At 43.9% G+C, this 19,468-nt stretch overlaps 1 protein-coding gene across 1 annotated transcript in view; it reads right to left on the bottom strand.

Annotated features, from left to right (window-relative positions):
* GFRA4 (GDNF family receptor alpha 4) overlaps positions 1-19,468 on the bottom strand; it is a 727,205-nt gene that overhangs the window by 86,174 nt on the left and 621,563 nt on the right. The window contains exons 3-4 of the mRNA XM_082258679.1: positions 7,117-7,395; positions 3,403-3,483 (exon numbers count right to left, since the gene is read on the bottom strand). Of these exons, the coding sequence (XP_082114805.1) occupies positions 3,403-3,483; positions 7,117-7,395 (360 nt within the window). The remainder of the gene's footprint in view (positions 1-3,402; positions 3,484-7,116; positions 7,396-19,468) is intronic.

The following is a 19,468-nucleotide window of genomic DNA, read 5'->3' as shown; positions in this document are numbered from 1 at the left end:
AGCTTTCTTTTGGCGGTATTTGATCACCTGTGCGATTTTTTTGATCACGCGCTATAAACAAAAAAAGAGCGTCAATTTTGCAAAAATAACAATATTTTTCCCTTTTTTTTATATGAAATTCCCCCCAAAAAAAATGTAAAAATCAAAATTTTTTAACATTTTCGGCCAATTTGTTTTATGCTACCTATGTTTGGTAAAAAAAATCGCAAAAAGCGTATTTTGATTGGTTTGCGCAAAAGTTATTGCGTTTACTGACTAAGGGAAAGATTTTTGTCATTTTTGTTGTTTTTTTTTTTAACGCGTAATGGCGGCGATCTGCGATTTTTTTTCGCGGTACTGCGACATTGCGGCGGACAGATCGGACCCTTGACTGACATTTTTGACACTTTTGGGGTTACCAGTGACATTTCTACAGTAATCAGTGCTATATATATGCACTGTTACTGTAAAAATACACTGGTAGTGAAGGGGTTAACTTTATTTGAGAGGGAGGGGCTGTGTGTGTCCCTAGGGGCGTGATTCTAACTGTGATTGGCTGTGGCTTCAGCTGTATGCAGAGTGATCAACGGATCTACATAGTAGATCCATATGATCAGCTCTCATACAGAGGGGAGAATGACAGGCAGCTTGTTTACACAAGCTGCCTGACTTTCTCCCTCTCCCCCGCCGATCGCAGAGTGGCCGGCGGACATCGGGTCCGCCGGTCACATGCGCGGGGGGGTCCGTGACCACGCGGGAGCGGGAGCGCGCCTCCGGCAGCGCGCGCTCGCTCCCTAGACCCTCACAAGCTAGTGACGTAGCCCTACGTCACTTTGCCTGTGAGGGGCTGACCGCCGACGTAGATCGGCGTGCGGCGGTCGGCAAGTGGTTAATAAAAATTATCTGATTGGAAAAAAAAATTACATGTAAATTTTTTTCCATTTGGTTAAATGAAGAGAGTCTAGCCTTTAATTGGGCCAGGGGGAACGAAGAGGATTTCCAATTTACTGCAATCAACCAATGTATGGCAACACATATAGTGTGAATAAATCTCATTTGAGGAACAGACAAACCAGGTATCATAGTGAATAAAACACAATTGGGGAGAGTGAGGTTTATTTGCCTATTAGGCTGCATTCACACTTGAGCGTAACGTTTTCGCGCGTTTTTTTACTGCGATTTTACCACGAGTTCACCGCGATTTTCAGGCGTTTTTTTCAGGCGTTTTTGGAGGCAGTCATTGACATCTATCAAAAACGCTGGTAATCAGCCCAAAAAGAAGCTCATGTACTTTTTTCAGCTACAGGCGTTTTGCAAAATGCTCAGATGTGAACAGGGGCCATTTAAATGAATGGGGTTTTACTTGCTGGGCGTTTTGGAATGGTTTTTTTTTTAGCGTTTTTGGAGCTGAAAAACACTGAAAAACGCCCAGGTGTGAATGGAGCCTTAGAGATTTTGGAGGCAAAACTATCCAGTTGTTGCCAAATAAAGGATATCTTGTCACATTCCCAAAAAATATGGGTAAATGATCCCGGGGCATCACATCCTCTATAGCAGTTAGGGGAAGAAGATGGGAAGATGGCATGCAGTTTAAATGGGGTAAAGTACCATCTGGTTATTAGTTTGTAGGGGGTTTCACGAATCGTGATAGATCTGGGTTTAGGTAATTTGTAATGCCTTATTTAAGCATTTCTCTAGAGTTTCCATATTCATTATATACTCCTGGATTAAAACAAAAACGATTAACATGTGATTATTTATGGTATTAACTTATATATCACAACGGCTAAATCTGTGTCTGTAGTGCATGTTCAAACCTTAAAGGGTAACTCCACTTTTCTGGGGAAAAAAATAGCAAATAAAGAAAAAACAATATAGCGTATACAATTGTGACACAAATCATATTGTAATTGAATGTTATTAAAAATGACCTTTCCTTTTCAATCTGCAGCTGTTGTAATTTTCTGAAAATGCAATGCAATATGGCCGCCTGGAGCTGTTCTGTACACAGAATGTATACTGACAACACCCCAGGAACATCATTTCCTGCTTGTGTGATTGGCTCACCAATTTTCCCAGAAGTCTGCACTAAGATACAAGTCCGATTTCTGGCATCCCCTACAACAAAAATGTCATTTTTGGTGAGATACTCCCAATAGGAACACGTCTAAAGGGATGCAGGCCCTGCAGCTTTCCTCATTAGAGCCCTGCAACTGCCACAGCTGATAGATAATTATAAAACCACTCCCATTAGACCCACTCAGCACAGAGGAACAAACAATGATTTGTTCAGAATAACAAAAGGTAGGAATCTGCAAAAAAGTTTGTTAAAATCCTTGTAATGTACAGAGATCACCCAGAGGGGAAAGTTTTTTTCTCAACAAAAGTGGATTTATGCTTTCAAATTATAAATAATAACATGAATAAGATGTTTTATTCCAGGAGTATATAATGAGTTTGGAAATTCTAGGAAAATGCTTAAATCATGCATTATAATTTAACTAAACAAACTGGATTTTAGTTGACTAAAATGATTTTGGTCGACTAAAATGTACTGGAGATGTTAGTCTACTAAACTATAGGAGATTTTTTGTCGACTGAAATACGATTCAAAATAGAACAATTTAGATGACTAAAATACGACTAAAACTAAAATTGCATGTTAGTCAAAAGACTTTGACTAAAACTAAATTGAAATTTGATGTCAAAATTAACACTGGTGTCAGGGTCAGTCAGTGTTAGGGGTTGTGCCGTGGTCAGGGTCAGGTAGTATAAAAAAAGATTCTTTATTTTTCCATATCTTACCTTCATTGACTTTGTTGACGTACCTTAATTTCCTGTGAGCGTATATTCCCATATCAGAAAGTCATTATCAGAATGTGTCTGAATTGGAGGATATTCCCCTTATATCTTGCTCTGGTGTATCTCTCATCACTTTCTGTCTCAGTGACAATAATCACCAGGACAAATAGAGAGGGTGAATGTAGCCAGTGGTGACACAAACAGCAAAAATAAAAAAAATCTGCACAGGGGTTCTAACCCTTCCCTACTCTACCCAAAACAAAAAAAAATGCCTTTACATTTCCTTCTTTGTCCAAAGCAAAAGCATTTGGGAATTAGGCTTCCTTGGGTATGTGGTTCACAAGTGATCAAAATCAAACAACTAATAACTTTACTGGATAACCATGCAAAGGTAACATTGAATGATAAAAATGGATTCCGCTTTGCCAGAATAAAAGATAACATAAATAATTTTTGGGGGGCGGGCTGTTCTTATTGCAAACCCCGTCCCCGGCCACAAACATACCCCACGTATACTCCACTGCAGACACTCCAAAAGGTGTTAGAATTGCTGATGTTTTTGCAAGTGACACAAACACATTCTGTGCATTTTGTGTGACGATACAATGAGGAGTTCATTACCTGCTGTTATGGACGCCAGCCTGACGTAGTCGAACCCCCTCACAAATGACTCATAAGGCGAGCTCTCTAAGACACTGACACCTAAAAAAACAACAGGAACACAATTATTGGAATTGCCCATTGTCCTCTGCTATTGTGTTTATTTCTGCTTTGCATACTAGAGTTGCTGGTTTTATGTGAAGCCGGCTCACACTGTGCAAAATACATCAATGTACATCAGTGTAGACATCGCGTATGAGACAATACAATTATAGTTCCGACAACTGCATTCTTTAACAGAAATTACCTTAAAATGAGTTGAGTAGTTAGTCCCATTTAGCTGGACTTATTCAGTAATACTGAAGGCATTTCATAGCTTTTCCAAATAGAACTAGGGCAAGAGGGGGGCAGAAGGGGCACCCCAAATGCAGTGCTGCTATGTGGAGGGGAGGGGGGGGGGCATGCTGGCAGCTCCTGCCACTAACATTCACCACCGTTAAGCCCCTTAGTTGGGCACCAATTTTAAACTCTTCAGTTTGCTCTAGTGGATCACAAACTTAGGTACTATTTCTTAGCTCATCACAAACATTACATACATTTTGGTGTTCGCTGTTATTGGCCATGCCCCCTTCATCTCCACCTGGGGTGGGGACACAATTCCCCTTAAGCTTAGTACACAAGGGCCGAATGTCATCGGCTGGTTCAATAGAAGCAAGCCAACATTTGGCATGTGTGTACAGCAGCCAGTCCAACAGAAGCCGGCTTTTTGTCTGGCTTCTGTCAAAGGGGCATGACTGAACAAGGTCTGCTGACTGGCATCCGATTAGCGCTCTCAGCCAATGGTTGAGAGCACTGACAGGTGTGTTCTGGCAGGGAGGGTGTTCGTCAGAACACAATAGCTCAGCAGGGGTGATCACTGTTCTAACATTGCATAGTTAGTACAGTGGCTCATCCTGAGCTATCAGTTTTTTTTTGTTCAGCCCGCTGGGTTGAACGAAACAAAAATTGTTGTGTGTGCTAGGCTTTATTCAGTTTAGTATCACAATTCGTTCCCTTGTCTAACTCAGTGTGCCACAACCTGGACTTGATGCCATGACCTAATGTTTGCACATCTGTTGCCTTAATGACTGCGCCAACTTCAGAAGGGTTTGCAAATATTGGGTCATAAGATCAAGTCCAGGGTGTAGCACACTAATGGCGCTTTTCCACTGCATGGAACCAAACGGTTCGGCTCGCTTTTGCGCTTTTCCACTGCATGGTACCTCATGGTACGGTGTTGGAATGGTTCGGTACGGTACGGCGGCGCTTTTCCACTACATGGAACCGAACGGTACGGCTCGCTTAAACAGTACCACCTCGGTTGTGGTTCCAAGAGGGCCGTACCGGTACCATATCCCACAATCCTTTGCAGCCTTGACTGTTTGTCACTACTAGCCACTGATTGGTCAGAGAATCGTTGTTATACCACCCACTTACTACTTTAGTGGAAAAGCAAACTGTACCAAACCGTACCGAACTGTTCCAACACCGTACCATGCGGTACCATGCAGTGGAAAACCAAACCGAGCCAAGCAGGGCCAAGCAGGGCCGAGTGGAGCCGAGCCGGTACTTGCAGTGGAAAAGTGCCATAAGTTAGGCAAGGGAATGAATTGTGGTACCAAGCAGTTTCCCCATATTCGACCTGGGCACTGGATGACCTTGTCTCCAAGTTACTCCTTCACTTTCAGTGAGTGTCAGGAAGATACCACAGCATTTGTATTTACAGATAGCACCGACACCTTAATCCAATCACCATGGATAGTGTAGATGTCCACTGTCTAAGAACAGGATGGAAAGTGTGAAAGGTGTGGAGCCACCTTATTCTAATTACATAATCCCATCCTTGGTGTCCAGGAGTCTGCATATGTGTTAATTCTTCAATTTGCATGGCTAAATGTGTGATTTATTGTAAAATCTTGGCCCAAGCAAACTACTTAAAGTGATAACAAAGCTGGAGTTAGGCTTTAAAGTGTAGATAGGTCCATAAGACCTAAATAATTTGACCTACTAAGCTGGGACATTTGTTTCTGCAGAGGTTGTTTTGTCTGTTCACTAATATGATCCTTGCATTCCTTACCATCTACACTATAATTACTTCACTTGTGTTGGGGTGTTAGGTCTTTTATATGAACATTCTGAAGCTTCTGTCTCAGTGTATCACTAGGCTTGAGGGACACAGGGATGTGATGTTTGTTAAAGATCCTTCTGAGTTTTTCTGACACTCTAGATGGCTAATCTTTCAACACAGAGCAACCCTTGAAATAACTTTCGGGTCTCAGGGAACCCCTGCTAAAATTGCCACATCTACAACTCATAATACATTAGTGTGATAGTTATTGAAAAGAATGCTTCTTACACTTTGGGAAGAATTCCCCCCTTTACAGAGAGCTAAAAAGATCAATGGCATTAGAGGGAACTTATCTGAGAGGCAGAAGTTGCTCATTGCTCAAGGAACCCCTGGCAAACTCTGGAGGAACCTTAGGGTTCCATGGGTTGCTGGTTGAGGAACCCTGCTCTAGATACATTATAGGATGATTATATTGCTCTGTCTATTCTGCTCCTCGCCCCTGTTTAATGGTCCTATGCTTTTTATTGACCTTTTGAATGTTTTCACAAAAGCCTAGCCTGAATTAGAATGGGTGGTCATGTTTTTGCAAGACCACATTAAAGTTTTAAGAAAGGCTCAGTCTGAATGTGAATAGAAGGATTAACATGTATGCAGACTTCCTGACACCAAGGATGAGATTGTAACTAGAACAGGGGGTTCCACACTTTTCACACCTCCCGTCCTGTTCTTGGTAATCAACATCTCCACATCCCATGGTGGTTGGATTAAGGTCAGTGCTTTAAGTGGGCCGGTATGCACTGGTACTCAGTACCGCCACTTCCAAATATGGCTCTTGAGAGTCCCAGCCCAGGCCAGGGGGGGGGGGTGCTCTGTGGGGACCCTGATGTGGGGGGGGGGCGACAAAATTTATAGGCTATTATAGAGTACTGGCACCTCTTTTGGGCCACTTAAAGCACTGATTAAGGTGTCTATGCTACCATATTACTCATTGGAACTGAGAAGTTGCTTGGAGAATCTACGAAACTTTATAGAACAAGTCAGCTTAAATATGACTAACTACCACTAGGTATTCCATGACCAGGGTTTTGAGGCTCAGTAGTGCATTTTTTTTCAACAAAGAAGCTAAGGAGGTGCAGGAAAACCTGTAAAAAGTGCTCCATCCACTGTCTGGGTATTAGATTATATATTGATCATATGTATCAGTTTGGAGGAAAGAAAGGAAAGGTGAGACATGACTGAAAACTTTGAATAAATTAAGGGTGTGACTGAGGTTCAGAGGGGCAGGAATATGAAGCTAAGATCAAGAACACAAGACATGGCCTCAAACTAGCAGGAGGAAAGTTCAAAAATAATCTCAGAAAGTATTATTTTACAGAAAGATGCTTGGTCCTGGCCATTTATAAATAAATGGTAAAAAAGAAAATATGTAGAAAACCACACCATATTCAAAATGCAAAAATGCAAAAGTGTTCATGGAGTCTTTAGACCCATCATGTTAGTATGCTACCAGCTGCACATCCCAGTTGACCCATGGTTTTCAATGCATTGAGAGCCGCTCCCTGAAAATTCCATAGTTGCATTCATAAGGTAGAAGAACTTCAAAACAATGACATTAATGACACCCCCACCTTCCATCAGCGTGTGGTGGATGCTCCAGTATATGTTCAGGCAGTTCTTCTCCTTTTTCATCCCTCGTTTGCACTTGCAGCCGTGCAGCTGGCTGGAGTGGAGAGCGTCTACGGTGCGCTTGCACTGGCTCTTGGCGTTGGGTGCCAGCTTGTTGGCTCCATTCCCTGCTATGCACTGACGCAGTGTTCGTAAATTGAAGCTGCAGCCTGGGTTATTCTTGCAGGCCTCGCCGGCCTGGAGGCAGTCTCTGCTTGTAGATGACGCTCCTGCTGTCCTTTCTGAAAATCATTAGAAAAATTAGAAATTAGGTTACCATGCCCAACTTGGCCAACTTCTTTGTGTCATTAGTTTAAAGCTGAACTGCGGGATAAGCAAATATTCTCTAAGTACATTCATCATGCTCTGTTCTCTGCACAGGCTATATGCAGCACAGTGATGATGTCACTGCTACTTTTACTAGGTTATAATTCGATTTGCAAAGGCATTTGCTTCAAATGAAGTGGAATTCTATCCTTTGGGGTGGCTATTGAGCAACAATTTAAATTATATTTCATATACCCTGAGTTCAGCTTTAAATCCACAAGTCGGCATGACATAAAGCAAACCTATTAAAAGAATAAGTTCACCCTAACACGAAAATCTCTTCAGCTACAGACATCCATGATCTAAGACTAACCTATCTAACCCTGTAAAGAACAAATCAGTATACATATCTTTTTTGAAGGTGATCCGGTCCCACGCTGAGCTGTTAGCGGCGGCTTCTCTGTGGAGGCGGGTGCAGAGGAGGCAGCCGACAACAGAAGCCCCATAGTAAGTCTATGGGGGTGACGTCACTTCCCATTCATTTCAGAGCCGTTGCCGGCTGTGTTATCTGCAGAGCTTCCGCTGCTGGAGACCGGACCAGATCAGCTTCAAAAGTGGTATATATATTTATATATATATATATATATATATATACACAGTATATATATATATATATATATATATATATGTATATATTTTTTTTTTTACTAGAAAATAAAAATAGAAAAAAAAAAAAAGCAGGAGCTATCTGTTACCATTTACCACCAAAAAAAAAGCCCAATTTATTTTGAAAAAAATCCACCTGGATACATAAAGTAATTCCGATGATATTTACAGTTTTACTAACACATGTAAAGTTGCCATATTGTGTTTTTTATAAGCACCAACAGTTTGTGCAACACTTTACAAAATAAAGGAGACAATACAGTTGCAATGGAATTCAGGTTAGGAGGGCCCTGCATCTGAGAGTTTAAAGGGGAACTACACTGCATCTGAATGCCACAAACCAATAATGCTATTTAATTTATTTTTAACCACTTGCCTACTGGGCACTTTCACCCCCTTTCTGCCCAGGACAATTTTCAGCTGTCAGCGCTCTTACATTTACAATGACAATCGCACGGTCATGCAACACTATACCAAAACAAAATTTTTAGCATTTTTTTTGAGACAGATAGAGCTTTCATTTTGTGGTATTTACTCACCACTGGGTTTTTGTTTTTTTGCTAAACAAATGAAAAAAAGACTGAAAATTTTGAAAAAAAAAAAAAAAGTTTTGCTTATTTTCTGTTATAACATTTTCTAAATAAGTAATTTTTCTTCTTCACTGAAGTGTGCTGATGAGGCTGCACTGATAGGCTGCACCGATGAGGACTGATAGGCTGCACCGATGAGGACTGATAGGCTGCACTGATAGACACTGATGAGGCGGCACTGGTAGGCATTGATGAGGAGGCACTGACGAGACTTTACTGATGGGCAATGATAGGCAGCACCGATAGGTGGCACTGACAGGCATCACTGATGGCCACTGGCAGGCATCACTGATGGGCACTGATTGGCAGCACTGATGGGCACAGATTGGCAGCACTAGTGGGCACTGTTGGGGCTGTACTCATCATCAGGACACTGATGATCAGTACCCTGATTATCAGTGTAGATATCCCCTGTGTGGATTGGCCGGTTATGGGCTCTCCTCATGCGCTGTCCGCGTAAGGAGAGGCCTGCTGATAACCAGCAACTACTATTTACACTGTGATCAGCTGTGATTGGACACATGGTAAAGAGCCACTCTGATTGTCTCTTAAACCTGATCTTTGATCAGCTGTGTCCCAAGGATACAGCGATCACAGATCTGTGCCGATGCGTGCTGCAGGGGGCACACGGGAAGCGCGATCATGGGGGGAGTACTCGTCTTTCAGCTATAGCGGAAATGGTTGATATTCAGAGCAAACTCTCCCATCCATCCATGTTTCCATGCTTTATTTTGCTGAGAGATCACTTTGATAAACTTCTACCTTGCATTTCTAGCCACGAGTAAGGGCAGATGATTCATGTAGAATTTACAGTACTTCCTGGAATCCATTAGCCCTTAAGGCATGCAGGCAGGAGGGTGTGCTTAGCTGAGAAAACCCCTCCTCCCTCCTGAAAACTCTTGGAATGTATGACATAGATTTGGCCTAGGGAAGAAACCAGGAAGTAAATGAAGAAATGTACACTGCTCAAAAAATTAAAAGGAACACTTTATAATCAAAGTATAGCATCGAGTCGATTAAACTTCAGGGATATTGATCTGGTCAGTTAAGTAGCAGAGGGGGTTGGTAATCAGTTTCAGCTGCTTTGGTGTTAAAATTAACAACAGGTGCAGTAGATGGGCAACAATGAAACAACCTCCAAAACAGGAATGGTTTTACAGGTGAAGGCTACTGAATTGTTTTTTCCCTGCTCATTTTTTCTGACTGTTTTTCACTAGTTTTGCATTTGGCTGGAGTCAGTGTCACTACTGGTAGCATGAAGCAATACCTGGACCCTATAGAGGTTGCATCAGCAGTCAAACTCCTCCAGGATGGCACATCAATACGTGCCATTGGCAGAAGGTTTGCTGTGTCTCCCAGCACAGTCTTAGGAGCATGGAGGAGATTCCAGGAGACAGTTACTCCAGGAGAGCTGGAGAGGGCCGTAGAAGGTCCTTAACCTATCAGCAGGACCGGTTTCTGCTCCTTTCTGTAAGGAGGAACAGGATGAGCATTGCCAGAGCCCTACAAAATGACCTCCAGCAGGCCACTGGTGTGAATGTCTCTGACCAAACAATCAGAAACAGACTTTATGAGGGTGGCCTGAGGGCCCAACGTCCTCTAGTTGGCCATGTCCTCAATGCCCGTGACCATGGAGCTTGATTGGCATTCTCGATTGAACAGTTCAATGAACACCAGCATTGGCAGGTCTGCCACTGACTCCCTGTATTTTTCACAGATGAGAGCAGGTTCACCCTGAGCACATGTGACAGATGTGAAAGGGTCTGGAGAAGCCGTGGAGAACGTTATGCTGCCTGTAACATTGGTGGGTGGGGAGTAGCAAATCGGCTGTCTTCTATCTGTGTGAAATTGGAGGGACTGTCAGTGCAGGCTCTGAGTCTGAGCTGTAAGAGGGTGACTCTCTCAGCTCAGAGTACTGCTGATGGGCACTGATAGGCAGCATTGATGAGCACTGATAGGTGGCATTGGTGAGCACTGATAAGTGCCACTGATAGGCAGCATTGGTGAGCACTGATAAGTGGCAATGATAGGTGGCATTGGTGGGCACTGATAGGCAGCATTGATGAGCACTGATAGGTGACACTGATAGGCAGCACTGATAGACACTGATAGGCAGCATTGATGAGCACTGAGAGGTGGCGCTGATAGGCAGCAATGATAGGCAGCATTTATGAGCACTGATGGGCATTGATGAGCACTGATAGGCCGCACTGATAGGCGGTTTTGATAAGCACTGATTGGTGGCACTGGTAGGCAGCACTGATAGGTGGCACTGATAGGCGGCATTCATGAGCACTGATAGGCAGCACTAATGGGCATTGATAGTCGGCATTGATGAGCACTGATAGGTGGTATTCATGAGCACTGATAGGTAGCCCTGATGAGGCTGCATTGATAATCAGGACACTGATGATCAGAGCCCTGATTATCAGTGTAAATAATGTACTGACAGTCTTGCTGGTTAACGGCTCTCCTTTCCTCACACAGACACAGTGTGGGAAGAAAGGGGTGCCGATAAGCAACAAGCCTGTTTACATGTGATCAGCTAAGCACATGGTAAAGGGCCACTGTAATTTGTCCAAAGAACACAGCAGTCACAAAGCATGCTGGATGCGTGCTCCAGGGGGCATGTGGGTGGCAGGATTCTGGGGGGATGTCCATGACGCCCTCCCAGAACTGGAAGCCCGGATTTTGGATGGTAGGGGGAGGGGGGGGGGGGGGCTTTCTTGGTTTCATGGTTTCTTGCACTGGGGCCCTGAAGGTTCTAGCTACACCTCTGATATATATACTGTATATATATAGCCATATATGTAGCACTACCCCCTTGGGGGTTGCTGGTAAGTGTATGTTCAGACATGTTGTATATACCTTTAAGTAACACACTGACACAATGTGAATGAGCTTTAACTTTACTCAGAAGATGAATGTAAATTTTATTAGTCAACTAGACCCTGGATAAACCACCAGGGTTCAGCTGAACTGACATAAAAAAGATAGTGAGAAAACAGGTTGTAATAACACTAAATGATATTAAGAAACACAATCTATATTATATATCAAAATAGCCATATATTATTACTATGAAGCACTCAGGCTAAAGGGGAACCCCGGGCCAGCCTACACCACCTGTATCCTGATGAGAGATAGGGTAATCTAGATACCAGTAACAAGTCCCCTTTCAGAAACAATAGTTTAACAATGTCCTACTCGCAAGGCCTTGAAAAAGTCTTCACCGGCAATTGGAGCTCATGAAATGAACAGTTTCGAATATGACTCAGTGTATAGCAAGCAATGCAGAATAGTTGATTATAAGTAATCTGGTGGCTGATTCAATTGCAGTTCTGCAAAGTGTCTGTGTTCAGTGTAACAAGAACTGTATTAATTGCGGTCTAAACTCTGAGCAGGTACCCTCTCACCAAATCCTGATGTCCGTCAATGAGGGTCCTGGGGAAACAGGCGATGGCAATCCTCCACACTCTGTGACCTCGAGATGGCTGCGCTCTGCTGTCTCAGGGTGTCCCGCGGACTCCACCCAATCAGCGATGCTGCAAGGATGTCTGCAATGCTGCGATGAACATCCGTCCTGCCAGGGCCGAGTCTGCAGGCAGATGGGGCGGTGTGCAGTAGGCCGCAGTCTGCAATCCTGCTCTCTGTACAGCAGACTGGTGTTCACACGATGGGTTTCAGGAAGCAAGAGGCCCCAAGCCTGTTCAGCCGATCCCTTTATAGCCTCTTCCAAGATGCTCCTCTTTAATCAAAAGCTTGCTGGGAAAGATAGTTCTTAAACAATCCAGCCGCATAGTCATAACTTTACAGAAGACTACAATTCCACAATGCCGTTCACCCAGTCTCTGCAATATGATGATTTAATCCTGAAACCAACACCAGAGGGATACAAAGACAATCTAAAGGAACAGAAAGTGAGTCTGCACTTTCAGATAATGGAAGTCCGGTCCCGGCTATATATATATATATATATATATATATATATATATATAGTGCTTTTTTTTGTCAGGGTATGGGTGCAGGTACTCCTCACTTCTGAGTCACTCCTCCTCTCCACCCCTACCAATCTCCAAGCACTGTGCCTTGGTCCCACCCCCTACCCACCTCCGAGCTCTGTCCCTTGGTTCCACACCCTACCCACCTCCCAGTTCCGCCCCTTTTAAAGAATTCAGAACCAAGTATTATTTTGTGGTGCTATGTAAATTGTATGAAATTTGTTAAAACAAGAAAAGCAGTAAAAGAGATCCTCTGCAGCCAACAGCAATAGATTCCTCCCACCAACAATAGACCTTTGAGAAACAATAGATCCCCCAGCAGCTAGCATCAATAGACCCTCTAGCAAACCCCAGCATTCCTCGCTATTACATACATTAGGTCCAGTAGGTGCCTGTGTTCGAACTGAAAAAATATAGATATAGATATATATATATATACATACAATTCAATTCAAATTCAATTTAAAGTGAAACTCATATATTATATAGATTCATTACACACAAATTTATATATTTCAAGTATTTCTCTCTTTTAATTTTGATGATTATGGCTTGCAGCTAGTGAAAAACTAAGACTCCGTATCTCAGAAAATCAGAATATGGTGAAAAAGTTCAATATTGTCAAACTCTAATAAGCTAACGAACTCAAAACACCTGTAAAGGTTTCCTGGGACTTTAAATGATCTCTCAGTCTGGTTCAGTAGGTTACACATATATGGGAAAGGAGTTGAGAGGCACAGGATCCAAGTTGCATGAGGTCCAGTGTGAAGTTTCCACAGTCAGTGATGATTTGGGGAGCCATGTCAAGCAACCTGGGCTTCCATGACACCTCAGCAATGCCACATGCTGATAGCCTCCAAGCCACGCCGCATTGATGCAGTAATTCATGCAGAAGGAGCAAGTCAAGTATTGAGTGCATTCTATACTGTACATGGGCATACTTTTCAGGTAAGCCATCATTTCTTTATTAAAAATCCATTTTTATTTTATTGGTCTTATGTAATATTACATTTTTCAGAGATACTGAATTTTGGGTTTTCCCTAGCTGTAAGCCATAATCATCAAAATAAAAGAAAGAAATGCTTGAAATATATCACTCTGTGTGTAATGAATCTATATAATATATGAGTTTCACTTTTTCATTTTAATTACTGAAATAAATTAACTTTCTGATGATTTTCTTTTTTTTTTTTAAGATGCACCTGCGTATATATATATATATATATATATATATATATATATATATTTATATATACACTGCTCAGAAAAATTAAAGACCTTGAAAACACATCAGATCTCAATGGGTAAAATTCTCGTGCTGATATTGACTGGGTAACATGTTAGGAACGAAAGGATGCCACATTGTTTGATGGAAATTAAACTTATCAACCTACAGAAGTCTGAATTCAAAGACACCCTGAAAATCAAAGTGAAAAGATTATGCAACAGGCTAGTCCATTTTGCTGAACTTTCATTGCAGCAACTCAAAATGGTATTCAGTAGTTTGTATGGTCCCCACATTCTTGTATGCATGCCTGACAACATTAGGGCATGCTCCTAATAAGATGGCAGATGGTGTACTGGGGTATTTCCTCCCAGAACTGGACCAGGGCATCACTGAGCTCCTGAACAGACTGAGGTGCAACCTGGTGGCGTCAAATGGACCGAAACATAATGTCCCAGAGGTGTTCTATTGGATTTAGGTCAGGCAAACGCGGGGGCCATTCAATGGTATCAATTCTTTCATCCTCCAGCAACTGGCTGCATACTCTCAACACAAAAGGCTGGGCATTGTCGTGCACCAGGAGGAACCCAGGACCCACTGGACCAGCATAGGGCTTTGACAATGGGTCCAAGGATTTAATTCCAATACCTAATGGCAGTCAGGGTACCATTGTCTAGCCTGTAGAGGTCTGTGCGTTCCTCCATGGATATGCCTCCCCAGACCATCACTGACCCACCACCAAACCGGTCATGCTGAATGATGTTACAGGCAGCATAAAGTTCCCACCGCTTCTCCAGACCCTTTCACATCTGTCACATGTACTCAGGGTGAACCTGCTCTCATCTGTGAAAAGCACAGGGTGCCAGTGTCAGACCTGCCAATTCTGGTGTTCAATAGCAAATGCCAATTAAGGTCAATGGTGCCAGGAAGTGAGCAAAGGGTCCACTAGAGGATGTTGGGCCCTCAGGCCACCCTCATGAAGTCTGTTTCTGATTGTTTGGTCAGAGACATTCACTCCATTGGCCTGCTGAAGGTCATTTTGTAGGGCTCTGACAGTTCTCATCCCGTTCCTCCTTGCACAAAGGAGCAGATACCGGTCCTGCTGATGGGTTAAGGACCTTCTATGGCCCTGTTCAGCTCTCCTAGAGTAACTGCCTGTCTCCTGGAATCTCATCCATGCTTTTGAGACTGTGCTGGGAGACACAGCAAACCTTCTGGCAATGGCGCGTATTGATGTGCCATCCTGAAGGAGTTGGACTGCCTGTGCAACGTCTATAGGGTCCAGGTATCGCCTCCTGCTACCAGTAGTCACTCGGACCCTAGCCAAATGCAAAACTAGTAAAAAACAGTCAGAAAAGATGAGTAGGGAAAAAAGTCAGTGGCCTCCACCTGTAAAACCATTTCTGTTTTTGAGGTTGTCTCATTGTTTCCAATCTAGTAAACCTGTTAATTAAATTACCACCAAATCAGCTGAAACTGATTAACAACCCCTTTGCTACTTAACTGACCAGATCAATATCACAGGAGTTTATTTGATTTGATGCTATACTCTGATTAAAAAATGTTCCTTTAATTTTTTTGAGCAGTGTATATACAGTATATGTTATATTACAGAAGCAACAGCACTGCTTTCCAGTTATGTTTTATGGGAAAGACATTACTGTTTTCTAGATATATGTTCCATTTTACAAGTAGAGTGGAATTACTGGTCTCCAAATATGTTCCATTTTACAGGTGAGAGAGCTCACTGCTTCCCAAATTTTTTTACAGGAGCGACTTCACAGCTCTACAGATGCAAGTTATTATTTATAAGGAAAAACATCACCATTTTCCAAATCTATTTCCACAGGAGCAGCCCCGTGACTCTGATGCCATTACACAAACACACACATTACAAATGCAACACGGGAAACATATTTTGTGCTGATGGCCACATACGGGGCAGGCAAAGCGCCATACTATTCAGCATAGAGACAATTGGCAATATGAGATGTGCAGCTAATCTCCGGTGAATTGACAGCAATGAATTTAAATGCCTGGCTGAATTATGCACGGTGTTGATATGGACGCCGGCAGTAAGAAGGTGGTGGAGGCAGATCCTAATTCTTGGAAGCGGAATCCGGGTTTTGGCACGTCAGGCTCATCACGCCGAGCGCCATCCCGAGAACAACCACAGATTACTAATGCCTAAGCAGTTGTGTCTGCAAAGCATGAAAAATGCATTTGCTCAAATTAAAAATGTAGTGTTTCTTACACACTGGCTCGGCTTCAATTATGAATCTCTGTTATTACACTTTATAAAGGGACGTCTAATTGACCCCAGTGGGACGGTTTATACAAATATTGGGGATGGGGGCCACAGAGAAACAGGGTTGTTTACTGATCCAACGGATGGAGCCAAGTATAGGATTCTGACAAAAGAAAGACTCATATACAAACTGAAATGCATTTCATAAAGCATAAGTCATATCAATTGTTATATATTATGTACTGAATGAGTCTCTAGGCCTTATTAATTAGCCGTAGGAACTGCCTGTGTTGTCAACCAGCGACCAGTCAACCGGTTCATTTATTAAGTCTACAATGGCAAAATGACATTTGAATTTGAATATGGACCTTATGGCCAACACAGACAGAGCTTTATTACTTCCCATCCGGCCTAAAGCAAATTGATGGCCTGGGCGGTGGTTTTCTCGTTTTGGGAGGACGTCATATGATGTCCTTTAGAACAGGCCACTCGTGCACGCCTCCAGGGCGCACCCTCGGACACACCCCATCACCAATCATGGTAAAGAGCCTATAACATAGGCTCTTTACCATGTGATCAGCTGTGTCCAATTACAGCTGATCACAATGTAAATAGGAAGTGTCAGCTACCAGGTTCATATCTGCCTTGACATGTTCCCCCCAACATTTGTTGCCTCAGGCTGGGTTCACACTGGTGCGATCACAGACATTGTTTGGGGGGATTTATGCTGGGAGGAGGGATATGGGGGCATTTTGTGCTGAGAGGGGGGGGGGAATTTTTGCTTAAAGGGGGTATATGAGGGTGATGATTTGTGCTGTGCTGAGAGGGAGGATCTGTGCTGGTAGGGGGAAATGGAGGGGGAAATGGATGGGAAGACTCTGTGTATTATGCAGTCCTGTGCCCACCAGTGCTCCCTTTCAATGCCCATCAGTGATGCCTATAAGTGCCGCCACGCCTATTAGTCTATGTCTACGTCTATTAGTGTTGCCTATCAGAGAACATCAGTGCCACCTATCAGTATCCATCAGTGCTGCCTATCTGTGCCCATAAGTGCCACCTATCAGTGACCATCAGAGCTGCATATCAGTGCCGCATATCAGTCCGGCCTATCAGTGCCCAAGATGGCTGCCAGAGCCCCATGTGGCAAAAGCATCCATCCAGATCGCTTCCCAGTGACCCAGGAAGCCATAGAGGAACCAGTTTCCCCCTGACTTCCTCTCCAGCTGCAGAGCCACTGTGGTTGAACGCCACCTGCAGTGGAGAAAATAAACTGCACCTGCCTATAAGCTGCCTGATTTAACAGCTGACTACACAGCTGAGAGCCAACTGCAAAGCCAACTGTGCCTGTCCCCTAAACTGGCACCCCAGTGAGCGCTGGAGGCGCAGAGCAGTGACTGACAGCCACCGATCTCTACTGACTGAGAACTGAGTGATCAGCAGTCATGTGCTTTAAGCATAGGTTAGGGTCTCCAGACATTCCCAGTTTCCAGGAACAGTCCCCAGACTGAGGACAATGTCCCCAGACCCAGTCTGTCCCCAGTTTTGCCCCTGGATTCAGGTCTGGAATAATGTAGACAGGACATATCATGCTGACTAAGAAACAGTCTGGTGGCTCGGATGCTGACGCCCCCTGCTGGACGATCTCAATGCCGCCCCTGCTGCTGTTCAGTAGAAGAGAGGCAGAGCCACAAATTTACTGTGTGGAGGGCTGAGACAGATTGGGGGGGGGGGGGTCTGTTTGTACACAGGTGAGGGCAGTGAGGGGGCAGGGGTCAGAGCTGATGCAGCTGCATGGAGAGATGGAGAGTTTAGCTGTTGTGGGGGAAAGCCTAAGAGGTGGCTGCAGAGATAATCTGTGAGAGAAGAGGGCAGAGGTGAGCTATGGATGTGGGGGCAGAAGTGTCCTCTGTGCATAGTAAACCTCTGAACCCTGCACTTTGCCTAACACCTTCCTATATTTTTCATGTATTCCTGTGCCCAGCGCTCTGTGTATTATGCAGTCCTGTGCTTGGCGCTCTGTGTATTATGTAGTCTTGTGCTTGGTGCTCTGTGTATTATGAAGTCCTGTGCTTGGTCCTCTGTGTATTATGTAGTCCTGTGCCCTGCGCTCTGTGTATTATGTAGTCCTGTGCCCAGCGCTCTGTGTATTATGTAGTCCTGTGCTCAGCGCTCTGTGTATTATGTAGTCCTGTGCCAAGCGCTCTGTGTATTATGCAGTCCTGTGCTCGGCGCTCTGTGTATTATGCAGTCCTGTTACCAGCGCTCTGTGTATTATGCAGTCCTGTGACCAGCGCTCTGTGTATTATGCAGTCCTGTGACCAGCGCTCTGTGTATTATGTAGTCCTGTGCCAAGCGCTCTGTGTATTATGCAGTCCTGTGCTCGGCGCTCTGTGTATTATGCAGTCCTGTGACCAGAGCTCTGTGTATTATGCAGTCCTGTGACCAGCGCTCTGTGTATTATGCAGTCCTGTGACCAGCGCTCTGTGTATTATGCAGTCCTGTGACCGGCGCTCTGTGTATTATGTAGTCCTGTGCCAAGCGCTCTGTGTATTATGCAGTCCTGTGCTTGGTGCTCTGTGTATTATGCAGTCCTGTGACCAGAGCTCTGTGTATTATGCAGTCCTGTGACCAGCGCCCTGTGTATTATGCAGTCCTGTGACCAGCACTCTGTGTATTATGCAGTCCTGTGACCAGCGCTCTGTGTATTATGTAGTCCTGTGCCAAGCGCTCTGTGTATTATGCAGTCCTGTGCTCGGTGCTCTGTGTATTATGCAGTCCTGTGACCAGAGCTCTGTGTATTATGCAGTCCTGTGACCAGCACTCTGTGTATTATGCAGTCCTGTACCATTTGCCAATAAAAAAAAAAATATGTCCCCAGATTTCATTTTAAAAAATCTGGTCACCTTAGCATAGGTATTGAGCAGGTATGGCATATACAGTGTACTGTAGATTAAGGATAGACCGATATGGTTTTTTCAGGGCTGATACCGATACCGATATTTTGGTCACAACGTATCGGTATCAGCCGATATGGGCCGGTATTTTGTACATTTAAAGTTTTGAAAAATAAAGACAATTTTTGACACAAATCTGGTACTGAACATGTTAATTTTTGTTTAATGCTTAATGGCTGGCTTGCTGACACCCTGTGGTGGGTGGCTGGCTGGCACCCTGTGGTGGGTGGCTGGCTGTCTGGCACCCTGTGGTGGGTGGCTGGCTGTCTGGCACCCTGTGGTGGGTGGCTGGCTGTCTGACACCCTGTGGTGGGTGGGTGGCTGGCACCCTTTGGTGGGTGGCTGGCTCGCTGGCACCCTGTGG

This window comes from Pelophylax lessonae (assembly GCF_965119305.1).
Source record: "Pelophylax lessonae genome assembly, chromosome: 1".
Taxonomy (NCBI): domain Eukaryota; kingdom Metazoa; phylum Chordata; class Amphibia; order Anura; family Ranidae; genus Pelophylax; species Pelophylax lessonae.
Note: the sequence above shows the minus strand (reverse complement) of the source record. Positions and strands in the feature narration are given on the sequence as shown.